Raw genomic sequence first — 27,550 nt, 5'->3', positions numbered from 1 at the left:
ATGAAGGGTTTAAAACATTCGTCAGGCGTTTCAGTGCTAAGTGGTCTACTACCAGAAGAAGCGTTTTTAATCAGCCCTATCCCTTTTGGTTTACGTGGTGTTGAAACTGGCTGTCTTTGCCTGTAGGCCTCGCAATCCGCTATTAAATGGCCGGATTTAAAACAATAGAAACATTTCCGGTCTGACCTGGGACGAGGCACAGGCACCTCTCTCCTTGTGTCTTGCTCACCACTAGCCTTTGCTAGTATGTCGCGTCGCTCATGCTTAACAACACTGGTTTTATGGACGAGTGCGAACTCGTCAGCCAGGGTCGCGGTCTGCTGCAACGTAGAGACCTTCTGCTCATTCAGATATACCGCCATCCGCTCGGTGACGCAATTTTTGAACTCCTCAATGAGAATCAATTCCCGTACCGAAGCTAGGTCTGCAGCTTTACAGGCCATACACCACCGATCAAAGAGGATACTCTTTTCTCTTGCGAAATCCAGGAAGGATTGACCCTGCACCTTTTTCAGCCCCCGAAATCGCTGCCTGTAAGCCTCGGGAACTAGTTCATAGGCTAACAGGATTGCACTTTTCAGTTTGTCGTAGTCCAAGCTGCATTCAGCGGACAACGAGGAACAAACTTCCTGCGCCTTGCCCACCAGCTTGCACTGTAGCAGGATGGCCCACACATCCCGCGGCCAACGCAAGGCACTCCCCTGTGCTAGCCGGGGAGAGCAGCAGTTGCCAAATGACCTTCACACAACACACAAACACCTGTACGCACTTGTAATCAACCCAATTCCTTTCATTCCGATCCCGGACGAGCCCCCACTTTGTTACGTCCCCTCTTAAATGCTAGGCGATGAGGGTGGGGGACAGTAACAGTTAGATCCAGGTGGAATGAAAAGAACGCCAGGCAGAGGTATTTAATATAAAAGAGATCTTTATTGTAGGCAAACACCTCAATAATTACAAATGGCAACAACAAAAGGAGACAGCACCGCTGCTTTTTAATAAGAAATCAGGGAGGTCAACCCAAAGTGGTAATGACCACTCAACAAAGAAAGCAACAATAAGGCTTCAACAGAAAGAGACAGCAACGCTGCTAACAAACAATATCCAGGCAGGCCACACAAACTAATGAAGGCCGCCATCACTCATGGGCAATCACTGCTCAGTTAAGCACTACTCACACACCAGAGCCACACACCAGAAGGCTGGTCACACGCAGCAGGCTGTTCCACACCTAAGTCAGTAGCCCACTCTGACCAGCACAGAGGGAAAACCACCAGAAACCTCTCCTTCCTCTTCCACACTGCTCTTCTCCAGCTTATATCACCCCTGAGGGTAATTGGTTGGAGCCAGAGATCGACAGTTGAAGAGGGAGCTGAGTGTAAAAGCGAAGCTCTCAATTTACCGGTCGATCTACGTCCCTACCCTCAACAATGGCCACGAGCTGTGGGTAGTGACCGAAAGAACGAGATTGCGGATACAAGCGGCGGAAATGAGCTTCCTTCGAAGGGTGGCTGGCCTCTCCCTTAGAGATAGGGTGAGAAGCTCAGCCATCCGGGAGGGGCTCAGAGTAGAGCCGCTGCTCCTCCACATCGAAAGGAGCCAGCTGAGGTGGTTTGGGCATCTGACAAGGATGCCTCCTGGGCCACACCCTTGCCACATTGTGGTTACAGTGATTGCCATAATCAAGCAGCTCATGCATCTGCTACAAATCTGCAGATTGTAGTCACTGTGACTGGACACAAAGTGAAATAATGCTTACATGAAGACATGAGGGCAACGAGGACAGATTTAAACCTGGATAAATACCCACTGTTACCTAAGTGACTAAAATATTTCCAGCTCTCACCACATACTTGGCTCTGTGTCTTTTTTGCTGTGAACAGCCCAACCACCCACTCAAACTACCCACCATGTGGTTTGCTTCATTTCTGTTAGTGAATATCAGTGCAGCCTATGGATGTTAGTGTGCTATTCACTTAACAGCCATTAATAATCAAGAGCATTTCTTGCTATCAATAAACAGTAATGACCTTCCTCTGCCATATTTAATAGATTATATTGAAGAGCTGTTCACAGCCTTTTTGATACTTTTCCTCTTTCCATCATTCTGGCACAAGGAAATCTTTCTTATGTCCAAATATTGTTTTCTTTTTCACAATTGAGAAGGCTCTTTTCAATGCTTTTCTGGAACAGTCTACTCTGCTCTACCTGTTCTTGAGTCCTTGTTTGGACCTTTTATATTTACGTTCATGAACGAGGCTCTTGATTGCAGACTCTGACAATGATATGCTTACTTCCTTGAGTGTGTTCTCGGCAGAGCCAGATGGTATGAAAGTATAACCTCTCTTTTGGTGTTCTTCTACATGTTTGTTGAAGAAGAACAGGCCTTTTGGTGTTGCTGAGCTAGCCAGTGCATTACTTCTCTTTAAGAATATGCTGCTTTGTTGATTTTTGTCTCATTTTCACTTTGTTTCTCTTCTTTTCTCTCTCTCTGGTTTTCTTGTCATCTTTGTCTTATCTTTAAGGTTCTACACCCCAGTGTTGCTTTGTTTTGCTGTTTTGTTTTGTTTTATTGTTCATCTGACTCAGAGGAAACTCTGCTCACTACAACAGACTCTTCAAATCGCTTAGAAATAACTTCAAATGTTATTAATGTAGACATAGATACACTGGTGCTGCACTGAGTAGGTTGGTGATATGTCAGCACATTAACCACTTTAAACTAATATTAATAAACTGGCTGAAATTCATAGTGCTTTTCTTGCTAATTTAATGCATCTCAATTACACATTCACTGATATGTATAGGAAAACTGATAAGCACCAAAATGAACTTTCTCTGATAATTATAAAAATATTTTAGTGATTTATATGAATTTATGAATTATATGAATTTAAGTTCTAACAGCAACATTTGAGCAAAAAAAGAAAGTTGTAGATTCTTGTTTTATTGCATATTATAAAATTTGATGGTTAAAAAGGTAAAACAAAAAAAGCCTGTGATCCTTAACCTGCTGGGATAATAAGCTGGCCAAAGGAAGTGATAGAAGCCACTGACATCAAGACAAGGAAGCTCCTGACCATGCATGGAGGGTTTCACTCCAAGTCCAGCACCCTGAGGCTGGATGCTAAGTGGAAGTGTGAGCATCAGCACCATAATCCAGGATGAGACAACGAACATCCACGAATACATCAGGAAGATGGCCCCAATCAACCGGGTCCTCAGTGAATACCTCATGCAGCAGAAACCCAAGAAAGAGGAGAAAGAGGAAGAACCATCATGGAAGGACAGGCCCCAGCACTTTATGTACCACTGGCAGATAGCAGAGGTGGCTGACATCCAGAAAACCTACCAGTGGCTGGAGAAAGCTGAACTGAAAGACAGCACAGAGGCACTAATCATGGCCGCACAGGAACAAACTCTGAACACAAGATCCATAGAGGCTGGGGTCTATAACACCAGGCTGTGTAAAGATGCCCCTGAGACAATCCAGCAAATAACACCAGGGTGCAAGATGCTAGCAGGCAGGGCATACATTGAACGCCATAACCAAGTGGCTGGTATACAGTGGCATAGTATACAGAAACATCTGTGCCGAGTATGGCCTGGAAGTCCCGAGGTCAAAATGGGAGACGCCCTCAAGGGTGGTGGAGAATGACCGAGCTAAGATCCTGTGGGACTTCCAGATACAGACGGACAAAATGGTGATGGCTATTAGCTAAGCTAACATGTAAAAACTGGACTGGAACTAGTAACTTCATCACATCCAAGTCAACTTTGTTGTCATTATGATACTCAAGCATACAGTATTTGTGCCCTTCTCTCAGCTGTTATAAAAGATATGTGACATATGTATAACTAGGGGTGGATTATTTAGCCCATAGCCTCAAAATTATATCCAGATCGTTCTATTAAAATATGATGCATGCAGCTTGCAGACATCTGTCATTATGAGCTATTGTCATAATGACAGACTTTGTAGTGTGAAGTATGTACAACATATAACAGTATAACAATAGTGCAGGACAGTCTGATGTTGTGTCATCACTGCTTTGGCTGATGCTCAGCTGCCACACAGTACAAGCATAAGATATGTGCATACAAGAGCAATACAATCCTGACTACTGTTTACCTGAATGTCTCAATAAATACCACTTCCAGACAAATAAATGATAGTCATAAGTTACTGTATATTTAAAGTTTCAGCCCAAAATACCACACAGATCATTTTTTTTACTATTAATGTTAACCCCTAGTTTGGTCCTCTTTTTCTAAATCAAATTAGAATGTCTGCATCTCTGTCTTTCAGGAAGAGCCCTGTGATTGACGGAGAGGTATTTCTCTTAAACCCACCAGATTCAACTTACAGGAACAAAAATGAAACCAAACTCTAACTTTATCTTGGAGGACACAAGGTTACTGTGTGACTGTTTAACACAGTCGATTTTAGAATTACTGTCTTAAAACATCAGTCACCCAAAAAATGATCGAGGCAACAACAGGTTATTTGCATCGCAGGTAAAATTGTCATTTTTTCCAGTGGAGTCTGGTGGCTTTGACTAAAAGTGTCTTCAGTTTCTTAACACAAGCAACGATCCAACAGCAGCTTAAGCCTATCTATAGCAGGATGAATGGGATGTGCAGGAGGCTATGACACTCTGCAAAGCACACAGGCAGAAGTGAGCAGCAATGTGGTGTGAAATCTTTTATTGAACCAGAACCAGAATCCATAAAACAATGCTGGGAAAATACTGGGAGCTAGGAAACTAAGGTGAACACAGGAAACAATAAACAGGATGATAAATATATAATAAACTATAGAAGACGAGGGCTATAAACACACACAAGGTAATTAGGGAGATGGGAACACCAGGGAACTGCAACTAATTAGGAAAACTAGATAACAAACCCAAATGCAACATACATTAGATTAGATAGGATATTAAAAAATGAAACAGGAAGAACTTGTTAAGGGAACATCAGGAGCATAGAAGTAAGTGGAATAAATGCACAAAGCTGCAAAACACAAGGGCAAACTAAGGTGTACATTATTACAATGCAATATTAAATATCAAGTAAAACTTCACCTTTTATAAGTGTGTATGCAGCGCTATGAGATTCAATAATATAAGCTGAAACATGTAATTGAAAAATACTTCATCAATGTCACTTTTATTTCATGGGTCCAAACATTATATAAAAATCCCAAGTCTCGGGTAAGGGTTAATGGCCACTGACTTCTTCTCTCTAGGCCACTGCACTAGACAGGGTGAAATGTTAGCGCCGTCCTTATTTGCTCTCAGTATTGAACCGTTAGCTGAACTGATCAGATCCAACCCTCTCATACAAGGAATTAGAAATGAAACCAATACACAATATAAGCTGTCACTTTTCGCAGATGATATTTTGCTATTTTTAGAGAATCTGGTCACCTCTGTCCCAGCCCTTCTGAGCAATCTTAAAGATTATGGTACAGTGTCAGGTTATAAAATAAATACAAACAAATCTGAGGCGTTAATTGTTAAGTCAAATTGTTGAATGTTGTCATTGTGGTTCTTAAATTTGTAAAGTCTTAGTTCAAGCAGTAGGATCAAAGCCATTCCTTTGATCCTGACCACCCACGCCAGCCAATTTTTCTGGGTTTTTGAATTTACCAAGGGTGTGTTATTCACCACCTTGTGTTGCTCACAGAGGATTTGGGCTAGAGAAAGGAGAGGAGCATTGCTCCACCGCCTGGTTCTGACCAAGGCTTCCCTCGTTAGCGAGTTAAAGACCGGTTGAAGATGTTCTGTTATGTCTTGTGTTCTTCATGAGGAATAAGTCTCTAAACTAGCGGGGCATGTGGAAACACAGACGCAACATTAATGATTGTTGGGAACTGGCCCACACAGCTAGATCATCTTGTATCTTTTAGACACTCTAAACAGGGTTTCAGATACTTGGGGATAATTATTACTCCTAAAACCAATCAGTTACTTGCACTCAATTATGATCGGTTATTCAAGGAGGGACTTGGACAGATGGAACCTACTCCCACTCACTCTTATGGGGAGGATTGAATGTATAAGAATGAATATTCTTCCACGCCTATTATTCCTATTTCAGAACCTACCCATTTTGATCCCACAGTCTGCATTCAAATTATTAGAAAGCATTACATCTAAATTTATCTGGCAGATTACACAACCAAGGGTCAGACTCAACCATGTCTCAAGCTGTTCCCGTAAATGGAAATGTTGAGTTCCTTCCATCATTGTCAGATCTGAGTTTTGAGAGGTGGGCGGAGAAAGGTTAAATTAAGATTTTAGAACTCCACTGAAAACCTTTCTTTCCAAAAGTAGTGTCAGTGATAAGCAGTGTTGGTCAAGTTACTTGAAAAAAGTAATCAGTAACTAATTACTGATTACTTTACCCCAAAAGTAATCCCTTTACTTTACTGATTACTTTTTCCAAAAGTAATTAGTTACTTAGTAACTTTTTAAAAACATGATTTACAACCTGAATAGGTGATAAAGCGATAGATCTTTCAGCCCAATTCTACTTTTTCTGCATAATCCATCATACAAAATGTAATCAAATGGAAAAGTCTCTTTTTAAAACTTGTTTTATTAGTTTTAATCTTTTAACTTTATGCATCAAGCAAAAATGTAATTATATGCAACATTCTCTGACTGGAAGAAATTTGTTTAACATTTAAACCTATTTTCTGCACATTCCAGCACATAAAATAAAATATTTTTTTTGTGTTTACACTCAGTCTTTCAAATAGATGCAAGTGAAATACAGTAGAAAATAAATAAAATCAAAGACTCAGCGGTCCTGTTGCTCTATTTTCACCTGTTTAGCAGGAGTGCGGCAGGCGGAGGTTTGCCCTGGTGCAGGTGTGCCGCAGCGGTCAGTGGAAGAATCTGTGAGTTTCTCTGTGAATTTCACATTCCCGTGGCAGCATACTCGGTGCTTGCTCTGAAGTTTAGGGTTTTTTTTCGCTGTAAAAATAAGTTTTCTTCCCACGCAGTGAACAGTGGACGCTAATGTTTTTGTCACTTTTTACGGAATCAAACTCAAAGTAAGGTCAGTACTTCCACGCGTTAAACGCTGCACGGTCATAAGCTCTCCCGCACTCTACACATTATCCATTGTTGATCTGCACACAGCTGTTGCAACGAACGTTGCACTCGCTTACGTCATTGTCATGAGACACTCGCAAAAAAATCACGGCTTTAGTAATGCAGTAACGCAGCGTGCTTACAGGAAAGTAACAGTAATCTAATTACTTTTTTGGCAATAGTAATCCCTTACCTTACTTGCTACTTGAAAAAGTAATCAGATTACAGTAACGCGTTACTTTTTCCAACTTTTTTCAATTTTTTTACTGCCCATCTCTGGTGATAAGTGTTGGAGAAATTGTGGGGTTTGGGGGGACCAGACGCATCTCTTTTGGGACTGTGTTTGCATACAACAGAGCTGGATGGATATTAAGAACATTATGCAAAACATATTGTCAGTCAACCTCCCAATGGATACTCTTATCTTTTTTTGGGATATCTTTCCTGATGGTTTCTCCTATGAGCAGCGCTTTCTCCTAAATTTTCTCCTCATGACTGCAAGAAAAATGATAAAAATTTACTGGTTCAAGTCAGAAGCACCCACAGTTGCCCAGTGGCTTCTGAAAACGGTTTTGTTCATCTACGTTCTTTGATTTAGTGTTTCTATTATTTAGTTTTGTATTTCTAGCTCCCCTAGTTATATTTAGTATTCCTGATGTGTAGTTCTCAGTTTTTTTATGGTGCCTTCCCTGTGTTCTTGTGTCTCGTTGTCTCACTTGTGTTTTCACGTCTGTTATTTTCTGGTCTCGTCTGTGTGTGTATGTCAGTTTGTGTTCCCATTACTTCCATGTGGGCCATGTTCTGTTTTGCTTCACTTACTTTGAAGGTTCCTCGTCTCACGTGTTATGTTCAGCTTTGTGTCCTGTCTCGTTGTGTGATGTTAGCCCCAGCTGTGTTCCCCGTGTATTTAAGCCCTTTGTTTCTTCTGTCCTCCGTTGCGTTCTCCCTCATTCACGTTGCGTTCTGTCTGTCTAGGTTATTTTGTACTCCTCAGTTTAGTTAGTTTTCCTTGTGTCCAGCAATAAAGCTGTTTTGGAGTTCACTTTTCGCCTCAGAGAGACTGTATTTGGGTCCTCCATTCCTGCCTGCCACACACAGCCAATGACAAAAGTGACCAATCTTGGTGTTCATATGGAACTTTTGAACTTCTAATGGATCATCTAGTGGTTTTTTCTCAATGTTTATTAATGTTTTTCTTCCTTCTTACCTGTTGGCATCTTTGTTTTAGTTTTGTGTGAACAACCACATGGAAGCATCTACTCAGAATGCACATACAAAGACGGGGAAGTAATTGCTGTAAAGCTGGAAGGTAATCTTGTTGCTGAAGAGGCTATAAGAAGGCTTCAAATGTTCAAAACTCATACTTTGGAAAAAAACCTCTTCACAGAGGTGGAGTTTCACAATATGTGTCCGTTAAGGACTGGGTGTAGCAATAACAACAATCACTGGAAATTACACAGAGCATTAAGTCGACTAATGTCTCTGGCTCTTTTCAGGTCATTATATAGTAAACTAAATGTGTGTATCAGTGGCAGGACAGTGTGAATACCCACTTGCAGGAAGACCTTGAGACGGTCCAGTGGAGCAGTTCCTGTCCGGGACACTGCCCCTGCCATGGCTCCAGCAACCAGCTGCCTCCATACCAAACCTGATTGCCGCTCCCGCTCTGAAAACTCATCAGGCACTGTCAGGTGTTCCCCGATGTCAAACATCTAAAACAACATTAGAAAGATAGAAACTGTGTTTGTGTTTGCTCGTTCTTCGCCACTGCATCTTGCCAACACATGCTAACTGTTACATAATCTACATCTATATGAGGTATGAATGAAAACAGTGTAGTTCACAGTTCAACTTGATTATGTTTTGGCCAAATACGACCAAATATTTTCATCCTAATAACCCATTAGCATGAAAATATAAATACTGTCAGGATGTTAACATTTATTAATCATTTATAATCATTTATAACATTTAAAAGTGAAAAACAAAAACAAAAAAAAACACTCCTACATGGGAGTGCTTCCAGTGGTGGACAATTTCCTCCATGTTGTGCAAAGGGTTGAACAGGAAGTGATCACGCCATTCATTCCAGTCAATAGTCATAGTCCCATCTCTGTCCATACTGGGAGAAAGAGAGAAGGTTAGGGCCGGTTAATGCTCACTGTTTCTCGCCCTCATTAACTGGATGACAAAGTGACATCACATCTTCTGACATTTGTATAACAGATGTATTCAGGAGCTCAAGGGTCCCAAATGGCCATGGGCAAAAGCACCATACGGGCAAGCATGCAGTGCTGTGAAAGAGTATTTGCCCCCTTTATGCCATCTCCCTTGATGCCGGGTTTAAAAAATAGCAGTTTTGATTTTGGCGAATAAGACGCTCTCATAACTCATTGAGTCATGCCACTGACCGGCCAATTGGTGCCATGCATTTTAGTACCTCTTCAGATTGCTTTAGAACCCCTTCAGAGCACATACTATTTTAGTATCTGGTACCAGGTATTATTACAGTATCACCTAATGGAAAACCCTGAAAACTGTGGCGAACGGTGGCAAGTCGATCCGAGTAGGTACTAATGGAAAAGGGGTTTAAATTAAAGCTCCAGGCCCTTGGCTGCATCAATTCCAGGGTCCTGAAGTCCTGTGATGCCCAACCATCTGCCCCCTGCAGTATCTCTTCAACCTAAGTGGAAGATTTCTTCACTAATAAAAAGCATTCCCAGTTAATTACACCAACATGGCTGTAGGATCCCATGCAGACCCCTTTGCATCCTCTTGTCTCCTGTCTGATCACTGTTATAGCAATTGGTGAAGGTGAAGACATTATACACTCAACAAAAATATAAACGCAACACCTTTGTTACTGCTCCCATTCCCCATGGGATGGACGTAGAGACCTAAAATTCATTCCAGATACACAATATAACCATCCCTCCCAAACAGTGGTCACAAATCAGTCCAAATGTGTGGTAGTGGGCACATCTGCTATATTGAGATAATCCATCCCACCTCACAGGTGTGCCACATCAGGATGCTGATCTGACATCATGAGTAGTGCACAGGTGTACCTCAGACTGCCCACAACAAAAGGCCACCCTGGAATGTGCAGTTTTTTGCGCTATTGGGGGTCTGGGGACCCAGAACCGGTCAGTATCTGGTGTGACCACCATTTGCCTCATGCAGTGCAACACATCGTCGCATGGAGTCTATCAGATTGTCAATTGTGGCCTGTGGAATGTTGGTCCACTCCACTTCAATGGCTGTGCGAGGATGTTGGATATTCGTGGGAACTGGTACACGCTGTCGTATACGCCGGTCAAGCACATCCCGAACATGCTCAATGGGTGACATGTCCGGTGAGTATGCTGGCCATGCAAGAACTGGGACATTCTCAGCTGCCATCTGCCCTGAACAATGTGAACCATGATTCATCCGTGAAGCGCACACCTCTCCAACGTGCCAGACGCCATCGAATGTGAGCATTTGCCCACACAAGTCTGTTACGGCGACGAGCTGGAGTCAGGTCAAGACCCCGATGAGGACGACGGGCATGCAGTTGAGCGTCCCTGAGACGGTTTCTGACAGTTTGTGCAGAAATTGTTTGGTTGTGCAAACCAATTGTTCCAGCAGCTGTCTGGGTGGCTGGTCTCAGACGATCTTGGAGGTGAACCTGCTGGATGTGGAGGTCCTGGGCTGGTGTGGTTACACGAGGTCTGCGGTTGTGAGGCCGGTTGGATGTGCTGCCATATTCTCTGAAACGCCTGTGGAGACGGCTTATGGTTGAGAAATGAACATTCAATGCACGGGCGACAGATCTGGTTGACATTCCTGCTGTCAGCATGCCAATTGCACGCTCCCTCATTGCTTGTGGCATCTGTGGCATTTTGCTGTGAGACAAAACTGCACATTCCAGGGTGGCCTTTTGTTGTGGGCAGTCTGAGGTACACCTGTGCACTACTCATGATGTCAGATCAGCATCCTGATGTGGCACACCTGTGAGGTGGGATGGATTATCTCAATATAGCAGATGTGCCCACTACCACACATTTGGACTGATTTGTGACCACTGTTTGGGAGGGATGGTTATATTGTGTATCTGGAATGAATTTTAGGTCTCTACGTCCATCCCATGGGGAATGGGAGCAGTAACAAAGGTGTTGCGTTTATATTTTTGTTGAGTGTACTATGGAAGACGTTATGTTTAGTACTGGTACCGAAGAAAGCCATTCCTTCTGGCCTTAATGACTTCAGACCAAATGCCTTGATGTCACATGTCATGAAGGTGCTAGAGAGTGGTTCTTGCCCATCATATCTTGCAGGTGAAACATCCCCTGACCCCTTTCAGTTTGCGTACCACCCTCTTGTGGAGGTGATTATCTACCTCTTTCAGCATGCTCACTCTTAACAGGATGGTACTGGTGGCATTTTTAGAATCATGTTTTTTTTCCCACTGTCTTTAATACCATCCACCCACTTCTGCTAAATAATAAGCTGCTCAGGATGGGCCTCACCACTTCTATTGTCTCCTGGATTGCTGACTATCTGTCAGAGAGCCCTTAATTTGTACCACTGTTTGATGTGGTGGTTAGTAATACTAGGGCACCACAGGGGACAGTCCTGTCTCCATTCCTGTCCACCTCAAATTTCCATTACAAGACTAAAACATGCCACCTGCAGAAGTTCTCTTATGACACTGCAGTGGTTGGATGTATTAAGAAGAAAGAAGAAATCACCTCCTTCTGAATTTCAGCAACACAAATGACATGTTGGCTGACTTTCGGAGGAAAAAAACACTGCAACTAGGCCCATCAACATGGCGGGTGAAGAGTTAGAAAACGGGGACGGCTACAGGTACTTCACCTGACTGGAGGAACCAACAGTGTACAAGACGCTGTACAAGATGAGGATGAGCAGACTTTACTTTCTAAGGATGCTCAGATCCAATAATGTGTGAGGCAAGTTGTTGGAGGTGCCATCTGTTTGACATCATTCCCTCTCACCTGTTTAAAACAAGTTTTCATGTAATTCGGCCATCAAGATTATAAATACTTGTTTCAAGACGGCCACATCTCCTAGCCAGAGGCAGCTTCTCTGCCCATATCTGCGAATGGCAGATGGATTGGTTCCTATATGGTGGTTTTCTACTCTGAGCACTCAAAGCACTCCAAAGCAATCCAAGGCTTGCCAAATTACACCTTCACTCCGGTGGTATAGGAGGCCAGTTGACCCTGATCAACCTGAGCCTTCCAGCTCAACACAGGCCTCTTTTTAATAGATTTTTCCCATGGCTTTCCACACTTTCAGATGACAATGTGAAAAACAGGCCAGCCTCAACAAGCCTCAGGTGAATCTGACTGGCAGCAGCCCAGGAGTAAAGCTCCCAAAGACCTGCTTCTCTCCAAAGCCGACAAAGTAGTACAAAGAAACCAGCTCTTTTCCCCCGCTTCCTCTGACGAAGCCTCCTAAGCAAAGGCGAAGTGCTCAAGCAGCACTGGAAAAACAACCTCATTTTGTTGACTCTGAAAATTATCCATAGCAGATTTTATCAGATGCATCATATATTAAAAGGAAGATGACACCGGGCAAAACTGTACCAAAAATACTTGCACAATATGTAAAATAAACAAACACATAGACAGAGGCACAGCCAAACACAGGTGCCATCTTGCAACCCAAGTCCATTAATATTATTTTCTTTTATTGTGCACTTCTTTTTCACTGTTAGTAATATTTTGATATTAACACTTCATCATCCTCTGATTACAGCAGTCAAGTAGCTGCTTTTCTAAATCCTTACTATTATGTGCACTTCTTGTGTCCTAAATCCCCTCACGTGCTAACCATCTGTATGCCAGCCTTGTCCCTGGGCCCTTCTCCAGTTGGAAACTCACCTGAAAGTTCAGTTCTATCACTAACTGCTACTGATTGTTTAAGATGCGGCCTTCACAAATGCCACTGCCACAAAATCTTTGGCTTTGTAAACTCCCTTAATCCTCAAAGCTAATCCTCCGACTTAGCCAGTTGAGTTTAAATCATTTATGTAGTTTTAACCTTTTTTATACTGGAAAGTAGGGCGAGCACAAGGGAGATAGAATCAAACCCAGGCACCTGTAGACTTTTGGCATATGGATCACCTGCTCAACCAAGTCAGCTACAATGGCACATGGTGTAAAATCTGAGCAGGTGGAACTGACAGAAGGGAAGCTGAAGAAGAGCGGAGTGTACGAAGGGGTGAGTATGTATGGAGAAGCTCGGATAGATATGGAGGAGCAAAGTTATGAAGCGCTTTGAAAGTGAGAAGCAGGATCTTGAAATTGACACGGAGGTGAACTGGGAGCCAATGGAGCTGTTTAACAGGTGTTATATGTTCAGTGGATCTAGTTCTGGAAATAATACGAGCAGCTGTATTTTGAACCAACTGCAGTTTATGGAGGGATTTATGAGGTAAACTATAGAGAAGACTTGACTGTAATAGATCACTGTGTAAAGAAATACAAACAAAATCAAATTTCCATTTCAGACATGGTACCTCTGCAGTATTTTGGAGGCCTGTTCCATGGTAACCTCCACTCCAAGCTTTTGTAGTGAGTGCTGGATCTCCCCCACATCAATTTGCCCTACCAAACACATCAGAAAGTACAAACAGCATTGGAAATTGGGGCCTGTAAAGAGATTATTTATGGGTGGTGTATTTACTGTGTGTTAAGCATGCACACACCGTCATTGTTACGGTCCAGTCTGTGGAACATGAGCCAGAGTCTTTTCTCGTGAGTCTGGAGGTACTGAGAGAACTCCTGGAAATCCAGCAGACCATCATGGTTGGTGTCGCTCTCAAGGACTATCTGTAAGTCCAGAGAAAGAGAGAAAGCACAGAGTAAACAGGGAATTAAAGCCAAAAAAAGGCTTAAATTAGGATGTGTTCACAATGTAAATGACATGGGGCAAACGGTGGGATCAGGGAGTGTAAATAGTGAGGAGAAGAGAGTTGAAGTCAGCCAGTCCATTTCCATTGTCCTGTCTACCATGCTGGATTCACAACCACAGAGCACAGGGAGCCACGGTGAGTTTATTTCAAAACTTTGTTCAGTACATTAACAAAATCAATACACACACAGAAATTCCTCATTAGGAGCAGCAGCAAGAATCAGAGCGAATGACCATTTTAGCTAACGTAGCTAACCGTAAAAGTTTCAGTTTCAGTTTTCAGTTTTATTTGTCATATGCAAGTTAGCACAGGGTCAATATTGCAATGAAATGTGTTTGACGAGTAGCAGTCACTCAGCAGCATGATACAGTAAAAGTGCTAGCTAACTAGCTATCCAGGAAATACACACTAATCAGTGTACTGCCCTGACATTAGTGCTGGTAACTAGCAAATTTCACTACTGGACTGAATCAGCAAAAATGATTTAAACACAAAAAAAGACAAAGAAAGAACAACATATTATTCTCAACTGCAACAAGTAAAACAGTAAAATCTAGATTATTAAACCTTAAATCTCTCTTTTCTAAGTGCCTGTTAGCACATCAATTAATAATTGATTAACAAATCTTACAGAAACCTGGTTACAGCATGATGATTATGTTAGTTTAAATGAATCAGCACCCCAGAGTTATACTAAATGTCAGAATCTATAAACCACAGGCAAAGGGAGGATATGGTAGCAAGCTTTGCACCTCAGCTTTTTAATCAACCACAGACCCAGGGAGTTTCAATTCATTTGAAAGCCTGATGCTTAGCCTTGTCCACCCAAGAAAACTCAAAAATAGTTTTATTTGTTGATATCTATTGCCCACCATGCCTTACTCAAGGTTTCTGTATGATTTCTCACTCTTATCAAATTTAGTGCTCAACACAAATAAAATAAGTATTGTGGGTGATTTTAACGTCAATGTAGATGCTAAAAATGGTGGCTGCGGCTCAGGTGGTACAGCAGATCAGCTACTGATGGGAAGGTTGGTGGTTTGATTCCTGGCTCCCCAAGTCTGCATGTCAAATATCCTTGGGCAAGATATTAACCCGAAATTGCCCTCCGATGCGTTCATCGGAGTGTGAATGTGCATGAATGTTTATTAGTTGCACTTGAGTTTAGAAGTGCTTGTATAAGTGGGTGTGAATGGGTGAGTGAGGCTTGTTGTATACAGCGCTTTGAGTACTCCGGGAGAGTAGAAAAGCGCTGTATAAGAATCAGTCCATTTACCATTTAAAAATACTTAACAGGGCATTGTTATTATTTATTATTAGACTCAGTTAACTTCTTTCAAAATGTAGAAGAACCCACCCACTACTTTTCTCACACTCTAGATCTTGCTCTGACATATGGCCTAGAAACTGAACATTTCACAGTGTTTCCTGAAAACTTTCCTGAAAGCAAATTTAAAATGCTGCTCCTCACATACAAGGTCCCATCTTATCTTAATGACCTTATAGTACCATATCACCTATTAGAGCACTTCGCTCTCACACTGCAGGCTTACTTGTTGTTCCTAGAGTATTTAAAAGTAGAATGGGAGGCAGAGCCTTTAGTTTTCAGGCCCCTCTTCTGTGGAACCAGCTTCCAGTTTGGATTCAGGAGACAGACACTATCTTTACTTTTAAGATTAGGCTTCAAACTTTCATTTTTGCTGAGTTACGGCTGGATCAGGTGACCCTGAATCCTCCCTTAGTTATGCTGCAACAGGTAAAGGCTGCTGCGCAATTTCCATGATGCACTGAGTATTTCTTCTTCAGTCACTTCTCTCGCTAGTCTTTGACTTTATTTATTTGCTGCTGTGTTTTACTTGCATCTATTTGAAAGAGTGAGTGTAAAAACACACAAAAAAATTATTTTATGTGCTGGAATGTGTAGAAAATAGGTTTAAATATTAAACAAATTTCTTCCAGTCAGAGAATGTTGCATATAATTAAATTTTTGCTTGATGCATAAAGTTAAAAGATTAAAACTAATAAAACAAGTTTTAAAAGGAGACTTTTCCATTTGATTACATTTTGTATGATGGATTATGCAGAAAAAGTAGAATTGGGCTGAAAGATCTATCGCTTTATCACCTATTCAGGTTGTAAATCGTGTTTTTAAAAAGTTACTAAGTAACTAAGTAATTAATTACTTTTGAAAATAAGTAATCAGTAAAGTAACGGGATTACTTTTTTGGTCAAGTAATAAGTAATTAGTTACTGATTACTTTTTTCAAGTAACTTGACCAACACTGACAGTAAGTAAGGTAAATAAAGCCCAGCTTCAGTACCTGAGCTATGTCTTGAGGCAAACAAAACTAAACTTTCTTAAAGAGTAAGAAAATGTGTGCATGCTCAATTGTTTCTTGCTGTATTAATTGGCAATAAATCTTATACTGGAAAGCCTGTTATTTCCCTTTAAATGGTGCCACATTTGTAAGGAAAATATATCTGTGGGTTGAATAGCAGAGTTGAGTATGTGGGATGAGTCCATGAAAAACTTACCAAATCTTCTCTGCCAATACTAAACACCTTAGTCTGCTATTGACTCTTGCTTTGACAACATGTTCACTGGAAGCTGAAAATGTGGAGGAACCTTATGTGAGTCCAGATTCTGCCTATGGCAGTTGGATCACAGTGTGGAGAAGATGCAGAGAATGCTATGTTCATTGGTAACAGCTTTTGCTGGAGACAGTGTGATTGTGTTCAGCGGCATCTCCCTCACTGTAAAAACAAGATTTATCATCATTGGAGGCCATCTCTATGGCAATCCCATATCTCAACAGTCTGGGACTGAACTTTGACAGTGCTCACCCCCACAGAGTGGAGTTTATTGGACACTACCACCAGAATTTGGAGAGGATGCTATCGCTTACCTGCAGTCCTGATCTCAACCACATTGAACATTTGTGGGATCAGCTTGGACATGTTGCTCAAGCCAGAATGACTAACACAATCACACAGGCTGACTTGCAAAAAAGCTGGTTGAAGAGTGGAATGCCATCCCACAGCAGTGTGTGACCAAGCTGGTGACCAGCATGAGGGGGAGGTGCCAGGCTGTTCTTCCATATGATACCGAGGCCCTTGCTTATTAAATTAACAAATTCTTTATTTGCCAATATGTCTTCAATTATCCAACTCAATAAACAGCACCCAACAAGAGTCAGTAGCAGAATACGTTTTTGTCACTGGCAGAGAAGATTGGCAAGGTTTTCATGGGTATAACCCACATGCATCTTGTGGATCTTCAGAAGTCCATATATAAAGCGTATAGCATCCCCTGTATTATTTGAATGGCTAATGAAGAAAAAGTTCATTTACTGAGTCCAAGAAAAACTGAGCAATGTCATTAAACTTGGACTTATTGCTAAATGTGTGACAAAGTTGATTTATTTCAACAGACTGTTGCCATTTCTGACATTGGTTTAAAATGGGGATGCAGCTGTTAGACTCCCCAGCATAAAGTAGCTCAATCCCTTATATTATTTTTCTTTAAGTACTCCACGATCAGGATTTCAAAAGTTAGTTCTTTTCTTCTATTCATTCTTCTGTTCAGAGACATAACTTTTACCACGTACCACGTTGACGTCGAGTGTCCTCAGTAAGACATCACAACAAGGGCGTAGATTTGGTTTTGGCATTGGTGGGGACGGATGATTCAACCACTGAACTCTGCCCTGTTTCTTTTTTTTCCTTTTGGTTTTTGCTTCTTAATAAAAAGAGGAGAAATATACTTGCCTACATGTGCTATTCTACGTGCTTTTAAACCATTTAAAATCACAATTCATAGTTTTATATGTGACTTATATAATGTTAAAGTACTATTAAACAAATGACTAAGTATTTTAGGCTTTAGTTTACTTCAGCCATAATCCATATAAATCAGGTATCATACAAAAATAAAAATAGCTTCAAATACAGTCATGACAATAAAAGAATATGACCTTAAGGACTTAACATCATTACTTCAGTTATAGTACACCAACATCTGTTATATTTTGGCCCTAAGGGAACACTGAATGACCTGGTGGTTTTTGTCCATAAAACTACTCATTTAAGATTACCACAAAGTAAAAGATCTCTCAGCAAAATTATGCAACAGTTTAGGCACACAATTGCCCCGATCAAATCAGTGAGCTGAGATTTTCTATTCTAAACATGAACTACTGTTACAGCAACAGACATGGACTACTGGTGTCCCACACAACAACTCAATGTCCACTATGTGAAGGAGCCAAACACATGCCTTCTCCTCTTGTTAACTGAGACAAACTGCTGGCATATTTGTTTTACATCTATACTGTCCAGTCTCTCCTGGTGGACATGGCATACAGCAGCATTGTTTAATCTCATTTGAGTCATTGTTAACCTTAGCCATCTTTTTAGTCTTCTGAGAGCACTGAAGCTTCTTTCAGCCTCAGTACATGCGTTTTATCCTCAGATTACAATTATTATTCTGTGCTTGATGTGCCTCACCTTTGGCCCTGGCTCTTCCCCTCTGACTGCACTACGACATATTGCCACCTGATAAAATAACACATTGATTCGTGCCATATAAAAAGTGAGACATGTCAATTCAGATTCTTTGTCAAATATACACTAATGAAACAATTTACATCAGCAGCCTAACAATTGTCATGATAATAAATACTATTTAATCTACAGCACCAAATCATCAGTCAGTCACCTGTGACCTCACCTCTTCACCTCTGTCCGAGCTACAGCATGGCAGAGCTGCCTCTGTCACCTGATAAATAACAGTGAGACATTCCAAATACATGCAGTCACACATGTGCTTCAAATACAGTAATGAACCAACAAGTCATCATCCAATTTCACCTGTGATCTTGTATCACCATTACTCTCCGAGCTTTGTGTTGGTTCTTCTGTCACCTGACAAATAGGACATACATGACAATAAGAATAAAATGAGTAGCTGCTTCTGTGTTTCTGTCAATTTGTGCAGATCTTGACTCATCAGTAATGTTTGTAGGGTGAGTGCATTTTTAAAACAATTTGTGCAAACTGCACTACAAGGTGGCACTACAAGACTACCTCATGACATTTTGTCTCAAAAATTAACCTTATGAATATGTCAGTACCATTAGGATGAAATTATTGTGTCACCAACATTTTAATGTTAGACATATAATTTTAACAGCCTCTGTAAACTAATATCCTGGCTTGCTCAAAGCTGCCGTTTTCTCTGACAGTTTCAATCAAAATTAGAAATGCTACTCTGGGAGACTGAGATAACTAATAGTGCTGCCTGTTGTGCAGTTAGTTTCCAAAACACGTTATTCGTGGTTACATACAATTTTAGACTGATGTGGGCCAAAGCCTAGCATAGCCTGTAACGTTATTATGACGGACACATATTATGAGTTAATTTGGCTTTAAGTGACTTGCAGGTTTCTTTGAAAAATACTTATATCCAGGTTCTTCCTTTTTGCTGCCATCCTCCTCTCCTCCTCGCAGCGCAAGCAGTGTTGCCAACTCCTCAGTAAGGAAAATCGCTATTGGTTGTCCTAAAAGTCGCTAGAAGTCGCTAAATGACGTCATCGCCTAATTGGTCATGCTAATCTAATTGTAACCTATGTTGTTGGAGAGAGAAATAACATCGTGGAAGAGACATAAAGTGAGTAAAAAACGTCCTAAATGCATTTAGAGTTTATTTAGAACTACAAATTAAATTTCTTTTAGCAATTATTGTTTTTTTTTAATGTCACAATTCCAACCCTGCTCCTTTACCTGGGCTTGGACCGGCAAAAGTGACCCGAAATAGGCACTCTGGTGGAGTTACTTTGTGTGTGTGTGTTTATAAGTAGTTTTAAACCTTGTGATCCACAAAACAGCATAAGAGTAAAGGAGTGAAAGAAGAACTGACTGCGTTACAGCACCCGCTGCTTGTTGAGAGTAAAAGTGATACGCGCTTTCACGTCTTTTTTTAGCGACTTTTTTTTTTAGAAAAAAAGTCGTTAAGGGGTCTGAAAACTCGCTAAATATAGCGACAAAGTCGCTAAGTTGGCAAAACTGAGCGCAGGCTTGCCGCTGGTAAAACCAAACAGAGCTCCCTGAAAGGCACAGCCAATCACATTGGCCATATTTGTCACATGAGGTAGGACTCCAGTAGAGGACGTAATTTAACTCTTTCTGCACCGCTGGGTGAATGAGACGTTGACAGATCGGGGTTTTTTTTTCTTTCTATCGGGTTTGATTTTCTTTACTCGAATAGATCAAATTATTGGTGGGGACAATTCAATAATCGCTGAATATTGGTGGGGACATGTCCCTTCCGTCCATGCCAAATCTACGCCCTTGCATCACAAACACACAAAGATAAACTTGATTAAATAAAAACCTAAAATACAGAAGAAACCATTTCCACACTCTTTACCCTTAAGATAAGTTTACTTTTTTTTTTTACAAACACTATAAACTAGTTCACGTACAGCGTGCGCGTGCGTCTGCCTCAGCCTGTGCCGCATTAAAAACACCTGCTCACCTTCTCAGCCTCTCGGAGTTGTAAACCACGAGTTGCCAGTCCGGTCTTCAGTTCATTGATGTCAACCCTGCCATCTTTATTCAAGTCCAGTTGCTCGAACAGCTCCGCATACCTCTTTTCTCTTTCTGGGTCCAGAGCTGCTCCGCTCTTTCCGTTCTCTGCATTTTCTCCGCGGCGTGAAGGGGCGCTGGAGCACTCCTCGTCTTCGCCCATATGAAATGGAGAAAACCGGGTTTTGGTGCTGATCGACAGATTGTTTCACAGCCAAGCATCAGAAACTAAGCAACCGCGCGTGTTTTTGCAGAGGAACTGGTACCATTGTCTTACATAGTAACGGATGAATGGAGAAGAACGGAGTCTGCAGAGACTAACGTTCCTTCCAGATGGATGGATGCGGTTTGGACGAGCTTGATTAATCCCCGTGTCAGTTACATAGCCAGTCCTCCCCAGCACGCGCTAATCCATAAAGTCATTCAGCTGAATTTAAGTTTCCGTCATAGTAGAAGGTCGTAAATGAGTCGCTCATTCTACCGCAGTGTAGGCTTTTAGAAACACATCTGTGTGCGCGCCAGGAGCTTAACATCACCTCCTACTTGCACTTAAAAAATGGTACGAAAACCTCAAACCCACTTGAAGGGAGAGTGAGTAAAACGCAGTCTACCTCCGCAAATTCATCGTCCCCTGGGACTGACGGCACGCGCTCCTACTGCCTCAGCGTACGCGCGCGCTTACAGCAGTGCACGAGAGAAGATCACCGAGTTCACGCGATTGTATTAGGTTTGCGATATTTTACAGGGAGCCAAATCAAATCAACAGCCAGCCTTCTTACAGTCTGGCGCGCTTCCATGTTTTACTGGGTGGTACAGAGGACCACGCTGTAACTGTGGGAAGCCTCCTCTGTACACATGTATATACGGGAAGGATATATACAGGAGAGCCGCACTAAAGCACAAAATATAGTCTGGTTTTGACAGCTGTTTAGCACTACCAATCAGCACAATAAAACATGATTATAATATTCAACACATCCTTTAAGTTTTAGGGAACACTGGGGATGGTTGTAAAAAGGGAGATGGCAGAAAAAGCATCACTTTCACTAAGAAGGAATTACATAAGAATCATGTAATCAGCTCAGTGTTTATTACAGGTTTATTCCAGACTATGCATGTGACAATGTGTGAAGAAGCATTCAAAATCTCTAACTTTCATCTAGGATAGTTTAAAAAAAAAATTACGTGTTTTACTAAGTACTGATCATTAAGAGGTTTGTATTCAAGGAAAATGAGTGGTAGCGAATGAGCTTTTATTGCCTGCGACATGCAGTTACTAGCATTGTAACCCTCTACTGCAAAAAAACATCACGGAGGATCCCCTGCCCATCCTCACATAGCAACAAATTGATTATACATACTAACACAAGGATTGTTGTGGTAACAAAGTGGCACTACTGAAGTAGAACCATTTTGATTTTTTTTTTCAAACCAAGAATAAATTCTTATTTATTTACAGGTCCACTCTCCATGGTTTGAAAACTGCTCAGCCTGATCTACACTGTGGACTCCATTGTAATAAACTGGTGTACAGCTCAGTGTAAGTGGTGTTGAATGTTCACACACTACAGTCCCTGTCACTTTGGTGCTGGTCAACCACATCTGTTTCCCAGGTGGATGGTAGCAGAGCTCATGCATATGCTGGCACTTATTGACTCATTTCTGATTTGCATTTCTGCTCTCTTTCTGACTTTCACTGACAGCAGCACTGTCAGGAAACAATAGGTTGAGCAGAGATTGTAAGGTTGGCACAGTGGAATGAAGCAGGTGCCCCATAAAGAATTGACCTGGGCTGAAGTATCCCAACAAGGCAATAGATCTGTGGCCTTTTTGTGGAGGTTTTTTCTGTACCTGCTCATTTATGAGAAGAGAAGAGAAGAGAAGAGAAGAGAAGAGAAGAGAAGAGAAGAGAAGAGAAGAGAAGAGAAGAGAAGAGAACCTTTATTAGTCCCACACGTGGGAGATTTGTTTTGTCACAGCAGAAAGTGGACAGTGCAAAGTTATATAGCAAAAACTGGAGAACACTGGAATACAATAAGAATAATATACTGTACACAGCTGTACAGAATAGAATCGAAAAAATAAAATAAAATACTATATACAATAGAATAAAATATACAATAGGATAAAAATAGAATTCAAATGCTATATACAACTGAGTAAAAATACAACTTTGTCAGAAAAAGAGTATTGCACTTAGTCTTATTCCACATGTGTGGATGTGTGTGTTTGATCAGCTGCAAAAGTCTTTGTTGTGGAGTCTGACAGCAGTTGGGAGGAAAGACCTGCTCCGTCCCACACCGTGGGTGCTGCAGCCTGCCACTGAAGGAGCTGCTCAGTGCTGTCAGAGTCTCCTGCATGGGCTGGGAGATGTTGTCCAACAGGGATGACAGCTTAGCCACCATTCTCCTGTCACTCACCACCTCCACTGGGTCCAGAGGGCATCCTAGAACACAGCTGGCCCTGCGGATCAGCCTGCTCAGTCTCTTCCTGTCCCCCGCAGGGATGCTGCCGCCCCAGCAGACCACACCGTAAAAGATGGCTGAGGCCACCACAGAGTCATAGAAGGTCTTCAGGATTGGGCCCTTCACTCCAAAAGATCTGAGTATCCACAGCAGGTACAGCCTGCTCTGCCCTTTCCTGTAGAGGGCATCTGAATTATGAGTCCAGTCCAGTTTATTGTTTAGATGAACACCAAGGTACCTGTAGCTTGTGTTTAGCCTCTTCATTAAAAGGAATGTTTGCATGATGAGGGCAAATTCTATGGCAAAAAAGAGCTTCAGCACATTAAGGTGTATGCTTTTTGGAAAGAAATAGATTTTACTAACAGTAGTACAGTTGGTTTCAATAATGGCAAAATTATTCGACCTGAAGAAGTACAACTTGTTATAGAGAGGATGCCTCTAAAAAGCATGTGGTTTAGACCACTCACTGGGAAGATATCTAGTAGTGTCTGAACAAGATGGAATATTGTCTCCTGCTCTATTCAGTCTGTATCTTAACGATCTTTCTGTCAAGTTAAATGCATGTAAGACTGGGTCTATTGTGGGTAACGTTATTGTTATTAATGTATGCTGATGATTTGGTCATTTTGTCTCCCTACAGTGCTGGTTTGCAGCACTTACTTAGAGTTTGTGTTAGGTATGGTGCCCAGTATTGCTTTTAACCCTAAAAAGAGTGTTATTGTGATTGCTCCAACTAAGGAGGATCACAAGCTAAATATTCCATCTTTTTATTTAACCGACCAAGTATTGAATGTGGGGAGCAAAGTGAAATACTTGGGTCATATCTTAAGAAATGATCTTTATGTTGATGATGATGTGAAACGGCAGTGCTGTAAGCGGTACATGCAAGCTAATATATTGGCACCTTCACAACATCTGCTTTCTGGTCATTCGCCCTGACAAGGACTTCAAGGACATGAAGTGCACGATGTGTGCTTCAGTCGAAGAGAACTGTCCTCTCTGAGATGTTCGCTCTGACTGTCCAGACAGGAAGTCCATTCTTTGCTCCACCTTTGCAGTAGAACTTCACTGAACTATGCAGTTCAGTCTTGTTAGTAGGTCAGGCATTTCTCTGGTTGCTGCTGTCTTGAATGGATATGGCTTAACTCCAGTTTCTGGGAAAATGTTACAGAGGAATTTAACTTCCTTTGATGATATCTTACATTTTTCTATGCTTGGGAATACTGTATGCAGGTGAGAATCATGTTCTTTCTGTGAGAACCCCCAGATCAACACATTATCAATGTAATAATACTAATGGATTGCATTTATATAGCACTTTTCAAGACCCTGAAAGCGCTTTACAATTCCACTATTCATTCACTCTCACATTCACACACTGGTGGAGGCAAGCTACAGTTGTAGCCACAGCTGCCCTGGGGCAGACTGACCCAGAGGCAAGGCTGCCATATCATGCCATCGGCCCCTCTGGCTATCACCAGTAGGTGGTAGGTGAAGTGTCTTGTCCAAGGACATAACAACCTAGACTGTCTGAGCCAGGGTTCGAACCAGCAACTTTCCGATTACAAGACGAACTGCCAACACTTGAGCAACGATTGCCCCATCTAGACCTTCAACAACAACTATCCTTTTATGGAAATGTGATGGAAAGTTGAAAGGTGATGAATTATCCTGAATGTCAGCCTATAAAAATGATGGTGGCAAAATGGTTGTTAGTTTAACAGACTCTTCTGCTAAATGGACTGATTCTTATAAAGCGCTTAATACAACATGCCACATTCACCCATTCACACAAGTACTTTCTTGTATGCTTTAAGTGCTTTCTAGCTAACATTCACACACATTCGTACTCCAATGTAGCTTTGTGGCATGTAGACTGGGGGAGCCAGGGATCAGTAGATCTATAGATGACATGTTCTACCTCTCGAGCCACCCTTGTGTCATAACCTTAGTTTAAGTTGGACTCAAGCACAGGGCTCTGAAGAAAAGTTCAAAGTTTTATTTACAATGCAGATTAATGCAGATGCTTAAGACAAAAGACTGTTTAATAAAAGGACTGATTCTTGTGTCACACTTCTCTACTCAATCTACCCATTCATATAAGCTCTTTTTTCTATGCCCAAGTGCTCTCATATAACATTCATACTCAAACAGATGTCTTATTATGATGCCAAAGAATGTGCAGTCATGTTCTTCTTGCACCTCATGCACAGCGTTTAAGTAATGATGCTACTCCTCACATGAAAATGAGCCAGTTGAGGTGTTTTGTCTAACCAGAAGGAGACTTGAGGTAGAGTAAGGATACAATTGAGAGGCTGGATTCCTCAACTAGGCATTTGCTGGGAAAAAATAGGTCTGAGGATCTCTGCTTTGCCTCTCCCTCTTCAGTGTGTACTATAGAAGTGAGATTAATTATTGAAGCAGCATTTAGTCATGATAAAGAGCAGATTAATCAAAAATAGGGCTGTTTAGTAATTGACTCAATGAAAGAGTTGCTTCTTTAAAACAATTACTCAAGAGACAAGTCCAGTGTCTTAGAGCGAGCTAAAATATACCAGCATTTCATAGTGGATAATGGGCAAATAATCCCCTTTACTAATTATTGAAACTGTAGTATATAAACTTAAGATTTTGCTGTTTATGCTTTTGAAATAATAATAATTAAGTGACATTGCTGTACAGTTATGAACACTTGAACCTCTGTGTGTTGTAAAGCATAACTAATGCTTTACAACACACAGCATAATTAATAATCATAATATAGCTAAAATCCATCACTGGTGGTGAAGTTGTGTCAGCAGGCCTATAGATGACTTGTGAATGAACAATTAATCGCTTATTGGCTATTAATAGGGTGCGGATTTTGAGCAGTGACGTACAGCAGAAGATAGTGAAGTGCACTGATCAGCATCCACAGGATTAGACACAGAGAGGGAGAGATTAAAATGGTCAGTGTCACTTTCTCTTTGTGATGGACTGTAGCCGTCATGAGCAGATACGATTTGTAATTTCCACCTGTACAGGCACTTTTTTGTCCATCTGTGCTTTAATAGCTTCAGACTCAACAATTCAGAGCAACTCACAAAATAAATGATTGAATAAACAGCCGATCATGTGGTAGAAACTCAGTGCATTTAGGCGTGTAGACATGACTGATACAACCTGCTGAAATTTAATACAAGCATCAGAATGGGAAAGAGAGTTTTTTTTAAGTGACTTTTGAATGGTTGCATAGTTTTTGCCACAAAGTTACCAAATCTTCTGTGTCGATGCCAAACCAATACTTATTGTGCTGGTAAAGTGCTGGTGCTATATCAGCATCTATTAACATAGATGTCTATTATGTGATCAGTCTGCTCCAAGCATGCCATGTTTAACTGACCTGAAAAGGGCCCATACCTAATTGGGGAAATTTTAAGCCAGTGTTCTACAAAACCAAGTTGCACAATTACACCATTATTTGGAGTAAGCCTAGTACATGGGTCCAAAGGGTCAAAGTGTGGAGAAGAAGCAGAGAACACTATTTTGACTGCTGCACTGATAGAGTAACAGCTTTTGATGGAGGCATTGTCATATGTCCAGGGGCATCTTCCTCACTGGAAAAATAAGGCTATAGTGCTGCCACTGTGGGCCTCAGACTGGATGAGCCTGGACCCCTGCTCTCGGTGGATTTTGGAGAACAGGGGTGTCCATGGGGGCCAGCGGGGGGAGCTGGCTCCAGGTACTTTCCAACTGTCCCAATCATTTCCCCTCCATCCTTAATTGCTTCCCTCTTCCTGCTTCATCATGCCACCACACATGCAGGACCTTGAGGTAAAGGTGCATCACTGAGTTGCAGGGGAGGTATTCCTCCTCTGTCCCTTCCTGGCCACCGATGCCTCAGTTTTATTCCTTAACAGGCACTACTACATTACTTACACTCTCATCACATACACAAATAGGGCCTTGGGGTGGGTACACTGAATGGCACCCTGAGGACAGTCTGTTTAATCAGCCTCCCCTCTGGTGCAAGTGCCCACTTCTCAATTTTAAATCGCATGTGTGTTTCTTGGAACAAAAGCTGTAATGGTCCACTTGGGAAAATTAATCTGTTGGGCATTTTGTTTGGTCTTCAGACAATAATTCTGATTGCTACACTGCCAAACAGGACAAGCAAAAAAGAAGGAAAAACAAGGCTTGTGATTATTGGAAGCAATCTCAATACAGAGAGATATGGATACGATACAAGTGGCAATCCCATATCTCGATAGTCTGGGCCCAAATTCTGTACTCCAAGATGGCAAGACTTGCCCCCACACAGACTACCTCCAAAATTTGGGAATGAAGAGGATGGAATGGCATGCCTGCCTCAGCCCCACCGAACACTCATAGGATAAGCTTGGATGTGCCAAGCTACCTGGTATTTTCATGCAATAACACAACATCTGAATATTTGTTTTGACTGTTAAAATGATAAACAGATTGATTTT

At 41.6% G+C, this 27,550-nt stretch overlaps 1 protein-coding gene across 1 annotated transcript in view; it reads right to left on the bottom strand.

The window, feature by feature from the left end:
- slc25a23b (solute carrier family 25 member 23b) overlaps window positions 1-21,295 on the bottom strand; it is a 42,893-nt gene extending 21,598 nt beyond the window's left edge. Inside the window, exons 1-5 of the mRNA XM_085453378.1 lie at window positions 20,567-21,295; window positions 13,825-13,948; window positions 13,636-13,723; window positions 9,117-9,228; window positions 8,660-8,818 (exon numbers count right to left, since the gene is read on the bottom strand). Coding sequence (XP_085309504.1) covers window positions 8,660-8,818; window positions 9,117-9,228; window positions 13,636-13,723; window positions 13,825-13,948; window positions 20,567-20,779 — 696 coding nt within the window. The 5' untranslated portion in view covers window positions 20,780-21,295. The remainder of the gene's footprint in view (window positions 1-8,659; window positions 8,819-9,116; window positions 9,229-13,635; window positions 13,724-13,824; window positions 13,949-20,566) is intronic.
- Window positions 21,296-27,550: the final 6,255 nt, after the last annotated feature.

Source organism: Copadichromis virginalis, linkage group LG4 (assembly GCF_057382275.1).
Source record: "Copadichromis virginalis isolate Kocher_CV1m ecotype Utaka linkage group LG4, C_Virginalis_male_GT1.1, whole genome shotgun sequence".
NCBI lineage: Eukaryota > Metazoa > Chordata > Actinopteri > Cichliformes > Cichlidae > Copadichromis > Copadichromis virginalis.
The sequence above is the reverse complement of the archived record's forward strand: the minus strand, read 5'-3'. Positions and strand labels throughout refer to the sequence as shown.